Consider the following 18137-nt stretch of genomic DNA (forward strand, 5'->3'; position numbering starts at 1 on the left):
ACTTACACATAATGTACCGTGTGGTATACAAAAGTTTATCATGTTGGTGGTGCGTCAGTTATCGTGGTGGTGATGGAGAATTTACCACGGAAAATGTTTTATGTGCCAGGTTTGATAGGTGAAACAAAAAGTATTTTGTGCGAACATATTAAAGGCAAAACATGTCAAAAAAAGGTATTTTCCTTAGTTTGTTCAACAATGAGTCATAGGTGAGGTTGTTAGCTCCCTTCATTGATTACCCGGAAGGAAATCACGAGGGCAAGGCGGGTGCACGCGATCGGATCTACCCCCAATAGTGCTGAAAAAATGACGGCGGAGGGGCAAGATACTTCTTGGCTTTATACTTGGATTTCTTTTTTACGGGATACAACAAGGCCGTTTTTGGCTCTAGGGAGCATATGCTCGTGAATGAACAATAGACTCAAAACAAATAGTAAATAAATTTCAAATATTCTGAATTTTTTTATGGATGTTCATTTTAAAACAAGCGTACCTGACAATTTTCATGCAAAACAGGATAACAGTGCTTCGTCGTTGAATAAACAAAACTAAGTGTATCATTTGGCGTTCAATTTTTTTTGCACGGATCAAAATGCTTAAACTTTTTCACTAAAAATTTGCAGGTAGCATTTTGGCGGACAATGAACACATCTATTTTTTTAAATGACATTTACAAAAAAAAACATTTTTGGCAGGCAGGAGCATATGCTCCCAAGAGCCAAATTGAACTTCTGTTTTACTTTGCATATTAAGATTGTCATAAATCAACTTTCTAAAGTTTGACCAAGTCTACGGAGAAAATATCAATATTTGTTGTACCAACTCAATATCACTAGATTCATCATTGAATATATTTTTATATTGTAAATGTTGATGTTTTCAATATAAAGTTGGTTACGTTATAAAAATATATGTCACATTTTGCCGGGAAAATGTGGTTTGCCAACCACTTTCTGGAGGTTTACATACAACAAGGCACAAAATCGTTATGACAGAAGTTCTAACGGCATTTATAAAGTGGTTACAGAGTTGACAGCAAAAGTAAAGAACGGACGCCAAGATGGACGCACTTGAGGCGATCTCGATCGTCTCTTTGGACTGAATCAAAGGCGTTGCAAAGCATCAAGCAGTACAGATATAACTTTATAATGTACATGGTGTTTACCTTGGTGTAGCCTTGTACAGTAGTACTCCACAACTCATTCGGAAGAGGAAACATCACACGGTTCTAACAGCTGACTAGATTAGACCACCATACCTGTTACAACAATCCTAGGACAAATGGATCAGCGCGCTCTTTTCTGACAGGGCCTGTAGTTTCGAGCAACCATCACGAGCACCGGGAAATTCGAATGACTCGGTGGCGAAGACAAAGTGCTTTGGAGAACAATAGAATGAAGAGTAAGATGTGTTTCTGCGTATGCCAAATATGAATAAACAAGGGGGTTTTACAAAGGAAAAGAAACAAGTGTAAGAATCGTACACTTTGACTCGTAGGACTCGAAAGCGCGGAATAGAAAGAAAGAAAAACGTGTGTCGGCTAGTAGGAGGCTGACCAATGTTTTGTGTCGCATTTCAAGCTATGAATAAGCAAATGGGTTCATATGAAACAGTTCACAGCTTCAGTTACACGTTAGGATGGTTTTGAAGTTTGGGATCCAAGTGACACAAAGCTGCTGCAACCTTAGGACACCATAGTGCATTTTGTTTATATGCAAACATTTCCAATATAACAGTGGGGACGTTTGCTGTAATTACAAGTGATTAAATGAGTCAATGTTATCATATGAACAAAAGAACTCATAATAATGTCCAATTTCAACATCTGAGAACACACAGAAGGCCTTGGCAACTTTTTTTTTTTACAGAAACCCCTCTCAATCAAATGCTACATTACGCAATCACAACAGTACATTTTATTCCTATGTCATTTATCGTGCATATGACCCAAAATGTACATTGCATAGAACAACTCTGACTTGCCAAGGATAAGCAGTTGAGCACACATCATAGACTGAAATAAACTAATTTGATGATCCCCCAGGTAAGCTTTTGCACCTCTTCCTTTTAATAGTAAGATTAAGTTGACACATATGGTGCCTATTAGTATGCTCCCAAAGCAACATCACATTTACCTTCCTAATTTATTTTGTTTAACCAGTTATAAGATTAGTACTTACTCTTTGGATAGTTTGTACAAATAAGGAAGCAGGAATATGTTGAGAACACATTTGGTGTTCCGGTAATATAAAAAAGTCATAATGTCACGAACACAAGTAATGATGGGATAAATATTAAAGAGGGCTGGGGCTGCAGTCACTGCACTTACAAATATATGGAGAGTCGGAGACATAAACCACATAAGAAATAGAAGACTTGATGTGGAAAGGACTAATTATCTCTTCTTGCTTGATTTCATAAGTTGCAACCAATAGCTTAAATCCCTATATGTACTAGGGATCCTTTGCTGAATACAAACTGCATATAACACTACTCCCTCCGTACCAAAATATAGGTCGCTGGGGCTTCTGTTCCGACCAGGTGAAAAGCTGACAATTGACCTGAATACCCTCCCTTCAAAATTTGAATCCCGATCAATCGTCTTCCACCTCCGCCTCTGCCCTCCACCTCCACCTCCGCTTTCGCCCTCCACCTCCACCTCCACCCTCACCTCCGCCCTCCACCTCCACCCTCACCTCCGCCCTCCACCTCCATCTCCACCTCCGCCCTCCGTCTCCACCTCCGCCCCCTGCCCAGGCGCTGCCGCCGCTGGAGTAGAGCTGGTGCTCTGCTGCCGCCCACACACAGGGGCTCCTCCTGACCCGCGCCCAGGTGGAGGCGAGCACAGGCTGTTCCTCCATCTCCACCTCCGTACCCACCTCCGGCCACTGCATCCAGGCGCAGGTGCTCCTCCTCTCCCACGTCCAGGAGCTGCTGCTGGGTTCGGCTGGTGCCCAGGTTCATCTCCTCTCTCTGATCATTTGATCCTCTGATGGAGTACATCTCTCTGCTGTCGCTGGAAACGAACTGCAAGCATAAACAATACTCAAGTGATTCAAGAGATGTACTGATTCAAGAGTAGTCAAGAGTAATTCAGAAGTGCCAACATTTGATTCAAGAAATGTTTACTGCCAATAATTCAACAAATAATTTGAACAAGTTAACTGAATTAACTGTTGACTGTAGCATTTCAGGAGTACATCAATATGTTAAACTTCAATTAGAACAGGCTACGTCAGAATCACCTATGGCGTATTGTCGTCCGTATCCAGCCCTATGGCTTAAGTGCTGTGTTCAACAGCATGAAAATGAATTCAGAAGGCGCATAAGTAACACTAGTTTATGTACTGAGTTGCAAAACATTTGATTGTTCGATTCCAGATTACCCTCTGTACAGTACTAACCTCAATGTGTGGCGACTGGCGACTAGGCAAAGAGATCAGACACAAGACCACCACATCCCCATAGCAAAACAAAAGCTGAGAACTGTTCAGGGGCAGATGATAATGAATAAGTTTCGGATTGATAAACCGAGAAGACTAGCAGAGTTAGGGTAAGGGCCAGCGTGCTCACCTCGAGCTGAGACTGGCTGGTGCCAGGGGCGGGGGGGGATTCGGCGGCATGCCTCCAGCCATTCACGCACGTGCAGCGGCATCCCCTCTACCAGCGCCAGCGGCACCGGATCACCGCCGGCCGCCAACTAGCCGTCGGACATAGCCTGTTCTAATTAAAGAACTGTAGCATTTCAGACAATAGGAGTAGCAAATCATTAAACTGTAGCATTTCAGACAATAGGAGTAGCAAATAATTAAACTGTAGCATTTCAGACAATAGGAGTAGCAAATAATTAAACTGTAGCATTTCAGACAATAGGAGTAGCAGACCAAACTGTATTAACTGTTGACTGTGCATCATTGATTTTGAAAATTCTGGAAGAACCTCTGCCATTCTGTTGATTTACTTTAAATAAAAATCATAGACTGAAAATGTTGTCATCTGGATTACACATGTTCTTTTTCTAATTAGAGGATCATGAGAGAAAACTATTGAAAATAGACTGGAGTAAAAAAATCCTGAGAACACACACACAACAAAAACAGGTTTATGACTGGAGTAGTACTGTAATAAGACCTGACAAAACTTCTTTTGGCTGGGAGAGATTTGAGTGTTTTTATATCATTGCTAAGAGATTTTATTACTGTAATAAGACTTGACAAAACATCTTGAACTGATAATCTACAACAAACTTGCTTGAATGCAATGCAAGCTGTACCTTGATCTGTCCTGAAACAATGACCACATAGCAAAGAGAGGAATGAACTGCAAACATAAACAATTTGATGAGCATTTGGTTCAACTAGCCAATAATTTGATCTAACCATTTGACAAAATCTGAATCTACTGATGCAGGAATACTGTCAAATTACTGTTGGAGTACAATTCAGATTACAACAGCAGTACCTGAAAGCAGCAGAAGATGGTTGTCCCAGACCTCAACTACACTCCACCTGCAGAAGATGCAGAAGATGAAATGGGTGATGATGATGCAGGAGTACAAATGGATGAAGATGTAGGAGTACAAATGGATGAAGATGCAGGAGTACAACATGCAGGTACAGCTACAGTGGCATTTCAGAAATTTTCAGTTAATGGTGGAAGAAAAAAATCAGTTAAATTACAGAATACAGTTTGATGATATGATCATATCATCATTTGATCATTTGATGATATGATCATATCATCATTTGATCATTTGCTTATGTTCATTTGACCATTTTTCCTTCGATCATTTGATCATTTTTCCTTTATTGTATTTCTTTGTGCAGGTGTTGAGCAAGTAGTTCAGAAAAGGGATAGCCTAGATGACAAGCAAAAATATGCTGCTTATGTTGCAATGCATACATTGTGCATGAGTAGAGGGGGAAAGTTTAAGAGAGATGACAAGAAAAATATTGCTGATTTCTTTGGAGTGGGTGTATGGAGTATGCAAAGAATTTGGAAGAAAGCGATGAAGCAAATTGCTAAAGGTCTGGAGGTAGATGTTTCAAGTCAGAGGAAAGGAAATTGTGGAAGAAAGCCGAAAGACATCAATCTAGAGCAAATCCCTACCATCCCACTGAACAGGAGGTCTACTATCAGGTCACTGGCTTGGCAACTCGGATGCAGCCCTACCACACTACATAGGAAGTTCATGCTTAAGTTGATAAAAAGGCATACAAGCTGTGTGAAGCCAGTTCTCAAGGAAAATAACAAGAGGGATAGGATCAAATTTTGTTTGTCAATGCTCGATGAGACAACAACAGAAACCGAAAGACCGAAATTCAAAACAATGCACAACATTGTGCATATCGACGAAAAATGGTTCTATATGACAAAGAAAAACAGAAACTATTATCTGCTAAATGGGGAAGAAGAGCCTACGAGAAGTATACAAAGTGGCAGTTGTATTGGAAAGATCATGTTCTTGACGGCCGTTGCTAGGCCAAGGTGGGACAGTGAAGGAAATGTGATCTTCTCTGGGAAAATTGGTATTTGGCCGTTTGTGAAGTTCCCGCTCAGAGGAGAAGCGACAACAGGCCCAGAGGAACAATGGAGACCAAGTCCATAAAAGTCAATCGGCAAGTAATGAGAGAGTTCATGATAGAGAACCTACTGCCAGCAATACAAGCAGCTTGGCCTGAGAATGATGCTGGACAAACCATCTACATACAGCAAGACAACGCTAAGCCCCATATCTTGCATAATGATCCAGAATTTGTAGCAGCTGTCGAAAGAACTGGATTGGACATCAAAATAATCCAACAGCCTGCCAATAGCCCTGATTTGAATGGGCTTGACCTTGGGTTCTTCAATTCATTGCAATCTCTAACAGATTGTCTAAGCCCTAGAACACTTCAAGATCTTATCAAGGGTGTACTAGATGAATTTGAAAACTATGAGGTTTATAAGCTGAACAGAGTTTTCCTATCTCTACAAGCTTGCATGATTGAAATTTTGAACCACGCAGGGGGCAACGGGTATAAGATACCACATGTGAACAAAGAAAGGCTTGAGAACTCTGGATTGCTACCTCCAAGACTTAGATGCCCTCGAGATATTTATACAAATGCCCTACACAACTTACAGCTAATGGAGAGAGTTCAGTAATTGATGCTTGTGATGCTTGTGATGGATGCTTGAGATGCTTGTGATGGAGGCTTGAGATGCTTGTGGTGGATGCTTGTGATGGAGGCTTGAGATGCTTGTGATGGAGGCTTGTGATGCTTGTGATGGAGGCTTGAGATGCTTGTGATGGAGGCTTGAGATGCTTGTGATGGAGGCTTGAGATGCTTGTGATGGATGCTTGTGATGGAGGCTTGAGATGCTTGTGATGGATGCTTGTGATGGAGGCTTGAGATGCTTGTGATGGATGCGTGTGATGCTTGTGATGGATGCGTGTGATGGAGGCTTGAGATGCTTGTGATGGATGCTTGTGATGAATGCTTGAGATGCTAGTATGATTGTTGCATCCTTGTGATTATTTGTAACTCCTTGTTGTTTTTGAATTGTGTTGCAGTATGATGATTGTGATCATGAATGATTATTTGTAACTCCTTGTTGTTTTTGAATTGTGTTGGAGTATGATGATTGTGATCATGAATGATTATTTGTAACTCCTTGTTGTTTTTGAATTGTAACACAAAAGATCTCATTTGAATTTATTTGAGATGCTTGAGAAGAGAATAGAAAAGAAGAAAGAAAGAAGAGAAAAGGAGAGAAAGAGGAGTACTCCATTAGTGAATGAGAAGAGGACCTCTAGAGAAGAGAAGAGAAGCTCTAGAGGAGAAGAGAAGAGAACCTACTAATCTGATCTGATCTGATGAGAGAAGAGAGGAGTAGCTTAGTTTTAATTAAATGAAAAGGTTTGGTTAACAGAGAAGATAAGAGGATGACACAATACTGCCAGTTCCAGTACTCCACAGATTTGACATAGTATTTGACTGAATTACTAAATGACCATAAACACAATTTCATCAGAAACTGCCAACATAAACACAGGGAGCACACATCTGACTGAATTTATACTTATTTTGACAGCAATCTGTATTACTCCTAATTTACTGCTGAAGCTTAGCCTGAATGGTTTGACAGCAATCTGTATCAGCAATCTAATTTAAGGGAAACTTTCCTACACTACTACACTAAACTGCTTGCAAGCACTACTGCTTGCAAGTCCTGCAGTATATTGTACTCCTACAAATAAGTTTCTAGTTATTTTACTACTCCTACTCCGTACAAATAACTACTCCTACAGATTAAATTTCATAACATAGCCAAAAAATATTTTACTGAAAGATTCAAGTTAATTAAAGGAAAATGTTTCATTTTATTTTACTCCTACACTTTACTGAAAAAGAAGAGAGTAAGAGAGGACAAATGGTTCAGATAATTTTAAGTTAATTGAAAGAAATGGTTTTAGTTTATCTTAATTTTACTGAAAGTTTTAAGTTAATTAAAAGAAAAGGTTTCAGATTATCTTAATTAACAGAAAAATGCTACAGTTAAAAAATATAAATATGGTTTAAGTTAATTTTAACAAAGCTTTATATTAACAGTACAAAGTATCACTGTCAATTTCATTCTTTAAACAGGTTGTTGCAAGAGAGATAATTCTAAGAAGTCAGAAAATGCCTGAAGATACTGAAAATGCAAGATAACTCCTGAAGTTACTGCACCAAAATTAACACAAGATACTGACAGCAGCAGCCCAAGATTAACACAAGCTACTGACAGTACCTCTATTAATCTCCTTCCCAACTGTAGATCAAACAAGCAGGCCTACTGCATCAAAGCTACTCCAAATCAGTGCAAATCCACACTGGAGTAATTCAAGTTTACTGCAAATCTGCACACTGGAGTAATTCAGATTTACTGCAACTACTCTAAATCACTGCAAATCAGTGCTATTGCTACTGCTACCTCCAAATCAGTGCAAGGGGCTGAACTGAATGTACTCCATGCTTTAATCCATGAAAGAAAGGGGTTGAATTGAACCAGAGGAGGAAGAGTACCTTTGGCGGCGTCGCCGTCGCCGTGGATATGACCGCCGACTCCGCTGCTCAGGCGCCGCTCCACATCAAGCGTCGTTGCGTCGCCGGGGTAGCTTCAATACTTGAGATGCGGCTCCAGATCCTCCCGCTCGGGCTCCAGCTCCTCCCGCCGTCGTCTTCACGCCCGCGCCAGCGCCGCTCGGGCTCCGCTTCAGCGACTCCTCACGCCTATCCACAAGCAGATCGAGGACCAGCGCATGTGGATCCAGCTCCTCCTCGCCCAGCAGCGCATCGCCGGCGAATAAAAATGGCAGCTTTGTGTGAACCAGGGTGGTGGGGAGCGGTGAGCGGCGGTGCGGAGCAAGATGCCGGCGAGAGGGAGAGAGAGGGCGCATCAACGGGGAGAGAGCGGCGTCGCGCGAGACAGAGAGAGGCGGCTGGTGGCCGGCGTCGCGCGCGCGAGAGAGAGAGGCGAGCGGGGGCGTCGTGCGAGAGAGAGAGAGAGCGGGGGCGAGTGGGGAGCGAGTGGTCGGTGGCGTCGGGCGAGAAAGAGGGGAACGTGTCGGCGGAGGGGTAGAATGGGAAACTCGGGGAAAATCGTAGCCTACGAAAGTTTGTTCGTCAAATCGTTTAACGACCTATATTACGGAACAAAGGGAGTAGATTATAATCTAAACTGATCAAAACTGATAGCTACCAATGCTACCACCTATGTGTCACTCCTAACTCGGTACACACTCTATGACTACCAATCAGGTGATTCTCCTGATCTGGCCCGACTCGAACAGATCTCCTAGATGGAGATCATAGTGCCGAACCCTTAGGTTCCTTGCAGTGCAACATCGTAAGCGTGACCCAACATAACAAGCATGTGTTTTTATCATGTGCTTGTACAGGTCGTTCAGCTATAACATGCTGCATTGCATAAGCCTACTTTATATCCTGAACTTTCTAGAATTCATGGTCCAAAATTCAAACATGCCACTTTACAGAGCTTATTTGTAAGAATATATTTTGAGAGTTCAGTAGCTTTAGGTCGGATATTTTATCATATCCATATGCTTAAAAGGGATGCAAGCAGGCAACCCACGAAGCCCACATATTATGTTAAGATCAGGTGAAATATTTACACTGGATGGAATAGCGCAGGCTGCCCGCTTGCATCCCTACGATTTCCGGTAAGTTTCATCCGTCAGCTATCTCTTCCCACTTCAAAAGTCAGAATTTACACAGAAAAATATAGGCATAACAAACAGGATATAAGTTACAGTTCTTTGATCCCAGGTGCATTGCATGGCGTGATTTCAGAAAGAAAAAAGTGCAGTTAAGTTTAACAAAATTAACAGCCGAGGCCAGGGGAAAGACAGTGCCTTTGTGCAGGGTAGAGCGCAGCAGAATCTTCCAGCTACTTCACAGTCACAGCACTGTCTGTCCCAGCTCCTCTATAAGCTTCCAGAACTTCAGGAATAGTTTGCTGGTAACCAGTGACATACTTCTCCATGAACTTCTTCTCCCCCAGTATCAAGTGGCTTATTCGGATGCGCCGGATGAAACCCCTTGACACCAATATGTCCAGCACCCGGTACCTTGGTAGGAGCCGCTTCTCGTAGCTGAGCGAGATAAGCATCGGGCTAGCCGAAACATACTCTGGGCTCCAGCCAAGCTTATCGGCAAAGAAGTGCGAGATACGCCTCACTTTGTCGTCCGATACAGACATGCAGTAGGGGTGCCTGACAAAGGCCAGCTTCACCAGCTCCTCGGTCCACCCCAAGCTGAGATAATTGTCGATCCTGCGCTTCCAGGTCACCGGACTCAGCCTGGCAAACAGCCCAAAGGCGTAAGGGAAGATGCCGGAGGACGGGCTGACCCCGAGCTCTTTCATGGCAGCCAGGCTCTCGTTGAAGAAGGAGGACCTGTGAATGAGCGACCTGGGGTGCGTGGTGACCAGCTTGACGATGACAGCGTCCGTGGCGCCATGGTCGCGGAGGATCTTGACCTTGGGGAGCAGGTCGGAGCGGACGTTGCCGTGGATGAGCTCAAAGGACTGCTTGACGGCTGAGCGCGCGTTCTGGTCGGTGCCGAGGAGCTCCCGGAGGAGGAGGTAGTTCGGGCGGAGGCGGCGCTCGAGGCTGTAGCAGAGGGAGCGGTACGGGTTGGCGAGGATGGTCTTGCGGATGTGGTCGTCGGTGAGGCCCAGGTCCCGGCGGAAGAAGTCGAGCTTGGGCGCGAGGATGGCGTCGGCGCGGTAGTTGAGCATCTCGGGGGCGGCGGCCACGACGCGGGCGAGGTCGGCGCCCGCCAGGCCGAGGCCGCGGAAGAGGGCGAGGACGGCGTGCGCCCTGTTGGTGGAGCGCAGGTGGACGCGCGCGGCGACCTTGGCGGCGGCGGGCTCCGAGAGGCCGCAGGAGTTGCGGAGGAAGTGGAGCGTGAGGGAGCACGGGTCCGCCGCGGCGTTGGAGAGGCCGGCGGGGCCGCCCAGCAGGTGTTTGAGGAAATGCGCGAGAGAGGGATGGCCGCACGAGACTGGCGATATGGGCGGGATGCGGCCGCCGGGGAGGAGGAGGCGGCGGCTGCGAAGCATTTGGCGGTCGGCCGCGGCGTGGGAGAGCGGGGGAGCGGCGGCCGGGGAGGAGCACGGCGCGGCGGCTGCGCGGCCTCCTCTCTGTTTCTCTAGTCTATCTCAAATCTCTCGATCCACCGTGGCTGGGTCGATTCAGTATGGACGGGGGTAATTTGGACAAATCCTGGTCTGTTTGGTTAAAGAGGCCCCCATGGCAAAACGGGTCCTTCCCTCTTTCCACCACAAATTGACTGATTTGCCCTTGATTCCATAGTTTAAAAAACCGAACCGGAGATTGAACCGGTGAGCCTGTCGGTTCAGGTTTACCGGTCGGACCATCGGCTCATCGGCCGGTTTTTTACATAAAATAGTACTATATGTTTAGTAATATTTATATATGCTAATATAGTGTTAAATAATGGTTAAGTAAAATTACTTCCTCATAATTGAAAACAAAGTAGTATGGTCGAGTTGGTTATTGGGCCATGAGCACGTAATCCTGCTCCCACGCGTCCTGGGATTGAACCCCACTTCTTCCAAATTCTGCATTAATCATTTTTCTATTTTTCTTCGGTTTATTCTCCATTTTTTCCGGAAAACCGGTCGATTTTATCGGTTTTCTCTACTCCAATTGCAGAACGGTCTTATGAGCTTGAAAAACCGTCAGGGCCACCTGTTTCGGTTTTTTCAGTCCGACTGTTGGTCCCGTTCTTTTTTTAACTATGCTTGATTCGTTATAACATGTTATGGGCGGTAACTCCACTCCTCCTGGTGAGGCTGTTGCCCCCCTCTCCCACCGGTTGCAACATGTCCTGCGGCGGCGGCATTACAATGGCAACGACGATGCCTTGGCGCTAGACCCATCGCAGTTGTGAGAGGAGTTTGGTGAGTTTATCTTTTGTTGTTCCTCTTGGGCGATGGATCTAGGGTTGTCGGCATCGTGGTGAAGTTTGTGAAGATTGCTTCAAGGGTATTGTCGACGGTTGTTGTCTTGGTTGACGATAGTGTTTAAAGGTGGAGATGTTCGTTCTGCCGAAACTATGCAAGCAGCAATGGAAGGCCAATCAAGCACATTCCTACGACAATCCCGATCAAAGCGTCACCTCACGTTATTGATGGTCATCCATGGACTTGGTTGTTTCTTTTCTTTTTCTTGGGTGGTTTCTACAAACTTTCAACACATGTTATTGATGATCACCTTCAATCACTTCACGTGATGCACTATCAACGATTTTATGTCACTGCTTAAATTTTTGGAGCAGTATTTTCACAAAATAGTACTACTAGGTGTACAACTATTATTTTGTACTACTCCGTCCCATAATATAAGAATGTTTTTTAAGCTAAAACAGAGGGAGTAGCAACTAATAATTTCAACTTGAAGCATAATAATCTCACTCTGCTTAGTACCACAGCGGACCGTCTCCTTCCGCCTATCAGTAATTTTATTTTTCATTACGCACATCCTTTTTCTTCTAACGTTATTATACACATCCATTCGTACTGAACAAGAAGAGAGGCATTTCCAACCGTTTACTCAACAGCCAGCCGGCGAGTGAGACTGCCTGTGGGGTCCAATCAATCTGGACACGAGCAAACGATAACCCCAGCACTGGATAGGCAAAGAACACTGACTACACATAACCCGAAGAGGTCATTACTTACCATCCCTCCTTTGAACAGCTCAAAAACCTACAGACCGATCCAGTCCAGGTCATTCAGGTCCAGGTTCACCTTCAAAGCAGGACGGCTACCACAAACAAAATACAGCTCCAGGCATCTCTCCGCGGCCGAACGAAACTTGATGCTGACATCTGCATCAAATTCACAAAGCGAACACAATAAAATCTTACTAAGATGGAACTTGGTTAGACAATCGCGACAAAGTCGAGCATAGTGCTTGCTGTACATTGTGTTCTTGCTGTCAGCTACAGCAGCGATAGGTAGAGTTTCAGTTTCAGGGTTGTTGGATTCGGCGTCTCCTGATTTCAGTCAACGAATCATCATCATCCCGTGAGCCTGCCTGGAGTTTCTGGTTTGAAATGCACCAGTAGGTGTAAAGGTAACTAAGATGAAAGATACCAGCTTCCAGAGCTATTATTAACTGAACTCAAGGTACGACCGAATGATCAACAAATTCAGACCAATTGTTTTCAGAGTACCAGGAAAGGAAAGTAGCCACCACAGGCTCTCTAGGCCTAGGGTATATATGAATGATCTAGTAGTTTAATGAGCTTCAGTTACACAAAAAACGAAGCCGGTTTTCAGAGCAATTAGTTACTTTGGCTGATACCTCTTATTCCCCATTGAAGGCAGAATTTACCGACTCCGAAATTTATACGGGTGCAAGCTCAGAAGTCTTACATCCGAAATTTGTGCGATGTGCTCTCCTTGAATAATTTGATGCAGGAGACAAGCAAAAGTTGTAGTGATCAGCCCTGGTGATTGGTGAAGATCTCCATTGTCTATCTTTGCTCTGCATCTAGTATATGGTTTAGGGATTCTGAAAAGAAACAAAAAGAAAATTTAGGCAAAACAGAGCAGCACAATGCTCATCAACAGTTAATTTCTGGGCATCAAGGGAATATATATCCTTCTCTCCTTAATACCAAACTCAACATAGTAACATGTTAGGCTAACGACACCATAAGCTCCACGGTGACATCAAGTGCTTACACCTTCACAGAAACCCCACCTACATACACAGGGTTGCGAGTGAGTCTTGTTACCAGCCAGAAACTACAACTGTCCATTCATTTTACACCCTGCATTGTACCAAAATGACCCCACACATGCTAAATTAGCACTTCAAACTCAACCTCTACCGAGTCTGAGTTCTCACTAACACCACCACCAGCCAAGGACTGATTTACATCCATCTCATTGACCACCAGGAGGACGGATCTGCAACACAAGGGTGCACGAACGAGAGATCTCTTCAGCCAGGGGGGCGCCGCCCTGGTCAGAGAGCTGCTGATGGTCCGGGAGAATGCACAACTCAGAGTAGATCCACGCTTTGATATCGTCAATGGTCTGTCTGGGCTTAAACGCACGATCAATGACCTCCTTCCCGTTCACCGTCCTGACAAATATGCGCATCCCACCTCTCTGCCTCGTGACGCCGCGCAACACAACATGAAGGGTAGATGCATGTTGCACGTCGTAGTCAGCCAAGGTGCGGCCATCCTCCAGCACATTCCCAGCAAAGATGAGAGTCTGTCTGTCCGGGGGAACGCCGGTTTCAGCGGAAACCTTTACCTTCAGACTATATATGGTATCTTCACCCTCAGCCACAGCAGTCATGATCTTGTCAGTCAGTCCCCTGATAATGATGTGCATGTGCATCCCACTTCTCTGACACGTGAGGCCGTGAAACACCACAAGATGAATGGTACATTCGTTGTGCACATTGTAGTCAGCCAAGGTGCGGCCATCCTCCAGCTGCTTCCCAGCAAAGATGAGACGCTGTCTGCCTGGGGGAATGCCGGTTTCATCAAAAATCTTTGCCTTCACACTGTATAGACTATCTTCTCCCTCAACATCAATAGCCATGATCTTGCCAGTCAGTGTCTTGACAAAAATGTGCATCCCATCTCTCTGACACGCCAAGCAGAACACAATATGAAGTGTAGATTCATTTTGCACGTTGTAGTCAGCCAAGGTGCAGCCATCCTCCAGCTCGTTCCCAGCAAAGATGAGACGTTGTCTGCCTGGGCAAATGCCGGTTTCATCGAAGACCTTTGCCTTCACAATGTATATGCTATCTTCTCCCCCAACCTCAATAGTCATGATCTTGTTAGCCAGTGTCTTGACAAAGATATGCATCCCTCGGGGGACAAGGTCAAGGGTGAGCGTGGACTCTTCCTCGATGTTGTAGTACTCCAGGGTGCCGCTGTCCATCAGCAGCTCACTGCCAAACATGAGTCTCTGCTGGCCTTCAGGGATGCCCTCCTTGTCTCGAATCTTATCCTTGACATCATAGATCGTATCTGATCCCATGACCTCAAGAGTGATAGTCTTTAAACAGTGGATCTTTCTTTTTTTGCGAAAATTTGAACAGTTTATTTTGACAAAGATCTGCATCTGTTGAACAAGCGCACAAAACATTAGCATCTTAGACACAAGGCTTTCATTAAAGACACCAAACTGCAAATGAAAAGAATAGTAGCAATTCCAACAGATAGTAGAACTAAAAACAGAAATCTGCACATTAACCGCAACAAACCATAAAGTTCCACGATGATGATAGTTGGTGTTGCACGGGGTAATACATCTTGTTAAGATCAGAACGACTAGCAAATTATTGATAAATATAAACATCAGGACTGTTTTGGGCTATGCTGTCAGTCATTCATAGATGTGCAACAACGTTTTGAAAAAAATCAAGTATCTTACACAAAGTTGACAGGTATTGTGATATTATAGTACATAATACTCGAGAATCCTACAGATTAGTCCTTTTCCTTCTATTAAATATAAATCAAACGAGAGCAAGTTTGATATTCTCCATCTAACCAGTCATAAGATCTGACAAGTCTTATGAGATCAACCCCATATATGATGCATTACCCTTCAAATTAATCCAGGGATTGTAAATACAAAAAAAAAAAAAAAAACTACCAGACAAATACATTCAAGATCACACGTTATAAGCAGGTAGACCCTACTAGAGACTGAGACCAGACCAACAGCTGTATATGATTCAGGATATTGTCCTTTATATCTTTGGCCAGCAAAATGTCACAATTTGTAAATTAAATGATTGACTGGCCAGAAACAAGTATGGGGCAATGTTAACTTGTTAAGTGCTGAACAGGAGCAGGAAGACCTTCAAGTTGCTATATGATCATATAAGGCTGATCACGACCACAGTTCTCGTGCAAGGTTAATTCATCAGGGAGTCTGTCAGCAATATTGGATCCACTCGGATGACAAAAGTGAAAGAAACAGCTATCTTATAAGGAATATGAACACTTCGATCCACTCGATTTCTAGAGAAGATGACACTGCAAAATTGCTTACAGCAAATGAACCAGCAAAATCATCTAGATCTCGAGGAGATAAGTATCACATATGCTGAATCTGGGATGGATCAGGCAAAGATGGAGCAGTACGTGAGAAAAGGAGATTGAAAGAGAGACTCACCGTGCACTGTTCAAGATCCATCTCATTAGTATCCTCATTAGTCACCTGCTACAAAACAGACCCTGGTCTATTAGCACTCCCCAGAAGAGGATTATCCTATATAGACATCAGATATCATGGAAATCGAACCTAACCCCTAATTAATGGTTTTTGTTTCCAGGAACCTTCTTTAGGTTGTATCATCATGCATTATTAATTAACAAAAAAACCATGGGCACAGATCAATGACTAAGAAAATCATGGCATACAGAAGCTGGACAGATTGCTTTTCAGATGTGGAACTGATGTTTTGGTGAGTACCTTGAGTTGAGAGATATCAGGGTCAGAGAGAGCTTCACAGGCTTCGGAATCCACCAAGTCCCTCTTTTGAAGTTCTACATTGAACACAAAAGGGATGATATCAGTAGCAGCATAATTCGCCAGAATTGGGCGCTTTGTTCTAGAAGTTAAAATCTCCTAATGGACAACCAAATTGCTATTGAGCACATCATAAAGCTACATAGATAACTCCCTGATCCTTCCACGCAAAAAAAAAAAAAGATAACTCCCTGACCCAAATGGATCGAGCCAAAAGGGGGAAATGATGCCAATTTTTTCACCCAGATCATTCAAAGCAAGTAACTTTTTTGTGGCGGAAACATCTTGAGAAGAAGAGGAGAGATTACCGGCAAGCTTGGGATTAGCACCTGGAGGCAGCTCCGTGTAGGCCGTCTTCCACCTCTCCCTGCTCGCCTCCGCCTTCAATCGCAAGCACAGGAGCCAGCATCAGGCGCGAACAAGCCATGATTATCTATGAAAACCCCAAATCGATAGAAACCCTAGAGGGAACTCGCGGTCCAGCGAATCACCTGGAGGAGGCGGGCACGGAGGCTCTTCTCGCGGGCCTCCGACAGCCTGTTGATTTCCTCCAGGCGCGCGCGGTCGGCGGCGAGCTCCTCGACCCGCGGCAGCAACCCCATGAGCCGGTCGTAGACGCGCCGCCACTCCGCAGAGGGGAACTCCAGCGGCGCCGCACCCGAACCGGCGCCGCTCATGGAGACGACAGATGATTTCTTTTTTTCCCCTCGCTTTCGTGTGGTGGCAGTGACCCTGGAGAGCAGAGCAGATAAATGCGTGTGGACGAGACTGGGGTCGACGGGAAGCTCGTGGAGTGGGGAATCCAATGGTGTGGTGCGGGTGAGGAGGGGATTTGGGTTTCTCTCTGAGACAAGCAAGCTCGTCATCCGTCCATGGCGGCAGGAGCGAGAGAGGGTTACTGGTTCGTGGAGTGGGGAAGCTTTGGGGTTTGAGACCTCTTTGACTGATTTGGCTCTGTATATCCCGCCGCCGGCCTGTATATTTGCATCCGTTTTAGCGTTTTCGGGCTTTTTCGGGCTGGAACAGATGCGCTATATTTTTCTCGGCCCGTAAAAAATATACGGGCGGCCCGCAAACCGACCGTTCTGCCGCTGTATCCACGGGAGCGGGGCGTTTTAAGATCCCTGTCTCGGATAAGATTTGTCCCCCTCCGCTGCAATCCACTTCTCTCCGCCGCCTTCCTTTCGTAGCTCCGGCGACCGATTCCGGCCAGTTTTTCCTCTCAAGCGCAGATCCATGGAGGGAGAAGGTCGGGAACGTGGGGCCGCCACGGGTCGCCACCACATGCCGACGCGGAGGCTTACAGCTCCACCCGGCTCGCCGTCATGCCGTGGCGCTCAGCGCAGGCGCGCCAACGCGTGGCGCCCTCTCCCGTAGCAGCGGCAACCGCGTGTGCGGCCGCTTCAACGAGCTTGGCGAGCAGCACTGGCCGACCACAAAGAGGCTCTGTGAGGTGGAGATCTCGCACCACGCCACGAAGCTAGCGGCGGCGACCGGTGAAGAGGGAGCCGCCGAACGCCTCGAGGCGGCGAAGGCGGACTACGAGCTCGCCTACGCCCTCTACCGCTCGGCGTGCGAGTACTACCTCCACGTGTTGAGTCATCTATTTTGAAACGGAGGAAGTATGTTTTTAGTTTGTTTGTGTTGATGAACTCCGACGTGTTCCGGACTGAACTATGTAGCGGGAACAAATCTATGTTTAAGTTTTAATATTTGACGTACTGTTTGCGGTATCTGTTCTACGCTGGGGATGAGCTGCCCGCAAAACCGTTTTAGGGCGAACCTAAAACGATTTTGCTGGTCATCAATTTAGCACATCCGCTAAAACCCGTTCCGCAAAATCGATATAAGAGCCGCCCATATCTTTTTTTGTGGTACAGAGAGGGCTTCGGCGGAACAGATCATGTAAACTCATACCGCAAATTGTGTTGGACGCCTAGTGGTACCACAAATAATTTTATGGGCAAATATTGGCATGTGGTAGAATTCATATAGATGCATGAAATTTATATAACCATAGTGATGCCGCATTGGTTCACATCCAA

The 18137-nt window shown here is 45.1% G+C and overlaps 3 protein-coding genes across 7 annotated transcripts; all 3 read right to left on the reverse strand.

Moving 5' to 3' along the window:
- Window positions 1-1462: 1462 nt before the first annotated feature.
- LOC109748726 (uncharacterized) lies at window positions 1463-8879 on the reverse strand. 4 transcript variants are annotated; one of them, XM_073500111.1, is made up of 7 exons: window positions 8052-8879; window positions 7777-7885; window positions 4462-4508; window positions 4274-4320; window positions 3574-3718; window positions 3405-3486; window positions 1463-3027 (listed from the first exon to the last, which is right to left on the reverse strand). In XM_073500111.1, the coding sequence occupies exons 5-7, from the start codon at window positions 3633-3635 to the stop codon at window positions 2668-2670; spliced, it is 504 nt and encodes a 167-aa protein (XP_073356212.1). In that variant the 5' UTR covers window positions 3636-3718; window positions 4274-4320; window positions 4462-4508; window positions 7777-7885; window positions 8052-8879; the 3' UTR covers window positions 1463-2667. The 4 variants fall into 4 exon arrangements, with proteins under 4 accessions (XP_073356212.1, XP_073356213.1, XP_073356210.1 ...); XM_073500112.1 differs by having other exon boundaries at window positions 7777-7821; window positions 8052-8878; XM_073500109.1 differs by lacking the exon at window positions 7777-7885 and having other exon boundaries at window positions 3574-3723; window positions 8052-8873.
- Window positions 8880-9213: 334 nt separating this feature from the next.
- Window positions 9214-10771, reverse strand: LOC109748723 (uncharacterized). Its single transcript, XM_020307746.3, has one exon. The coding sequence runs from the start codon at window positions 10609-10611 to the stop codon at window positions 9436-9438; it is 1176 nt and encodes a 391-aa protein (XP_020163335.1). The 5' UTR covers window positions 10612-10771; the 3' UTR covers window positions 9214-9435.
- A 2385-nt stretch (window positions 10772-13156) lies between these two features.
- LOC109748722 (polyubiquitin) lies at window positions 13157-17046 on the reverse strand. Of its 2 annotated transcripts, none has more exons than XM_020307742.4 (5): window positions 16584-17046; window positions 16401-16473; window positions 16036-16109; window positions 15736-15780; window positions 13157-14673 (listed from the first exon to the last, which is right to left on the reverse strand). In XM_020307742.4, exons 1-5 carry the CDS (start codon window positions 16956-16958, stop codon window positions 13471-13473), a joined length of 1770 nt encoding a protein of 589 aa, XP_020163331.1. In that variant the 5' UTR covers window positions 16959-17046; the 3' UTR covers window positions 13157-13470. The 2 variants fall into 2 exon arrangements, with proteins under 2 accessions (XP_020163331.1, XP_020163329.1); XM_020307740.4 differs by having other exon boundaries at window positions 15736-15783.
- Between the last annotated feature and the right edge of the window lie 1091 nt (window positions 17047-18137).

This window comes from Aegilops tauschii, chromosome 1 (genome assembly GCF_002575655.3).
Source record: "Aegilops tauschii subsp. strangulata cultivar AL8/78 chromosome 1, Aet v6.0, whole genome shotgun sequence".
NCBI lineage: Eukaryota > Viridiplantae > Streptophyta > Magnoliopsida > Poales > Poaceae > Aegilops > Aegilops tauschii.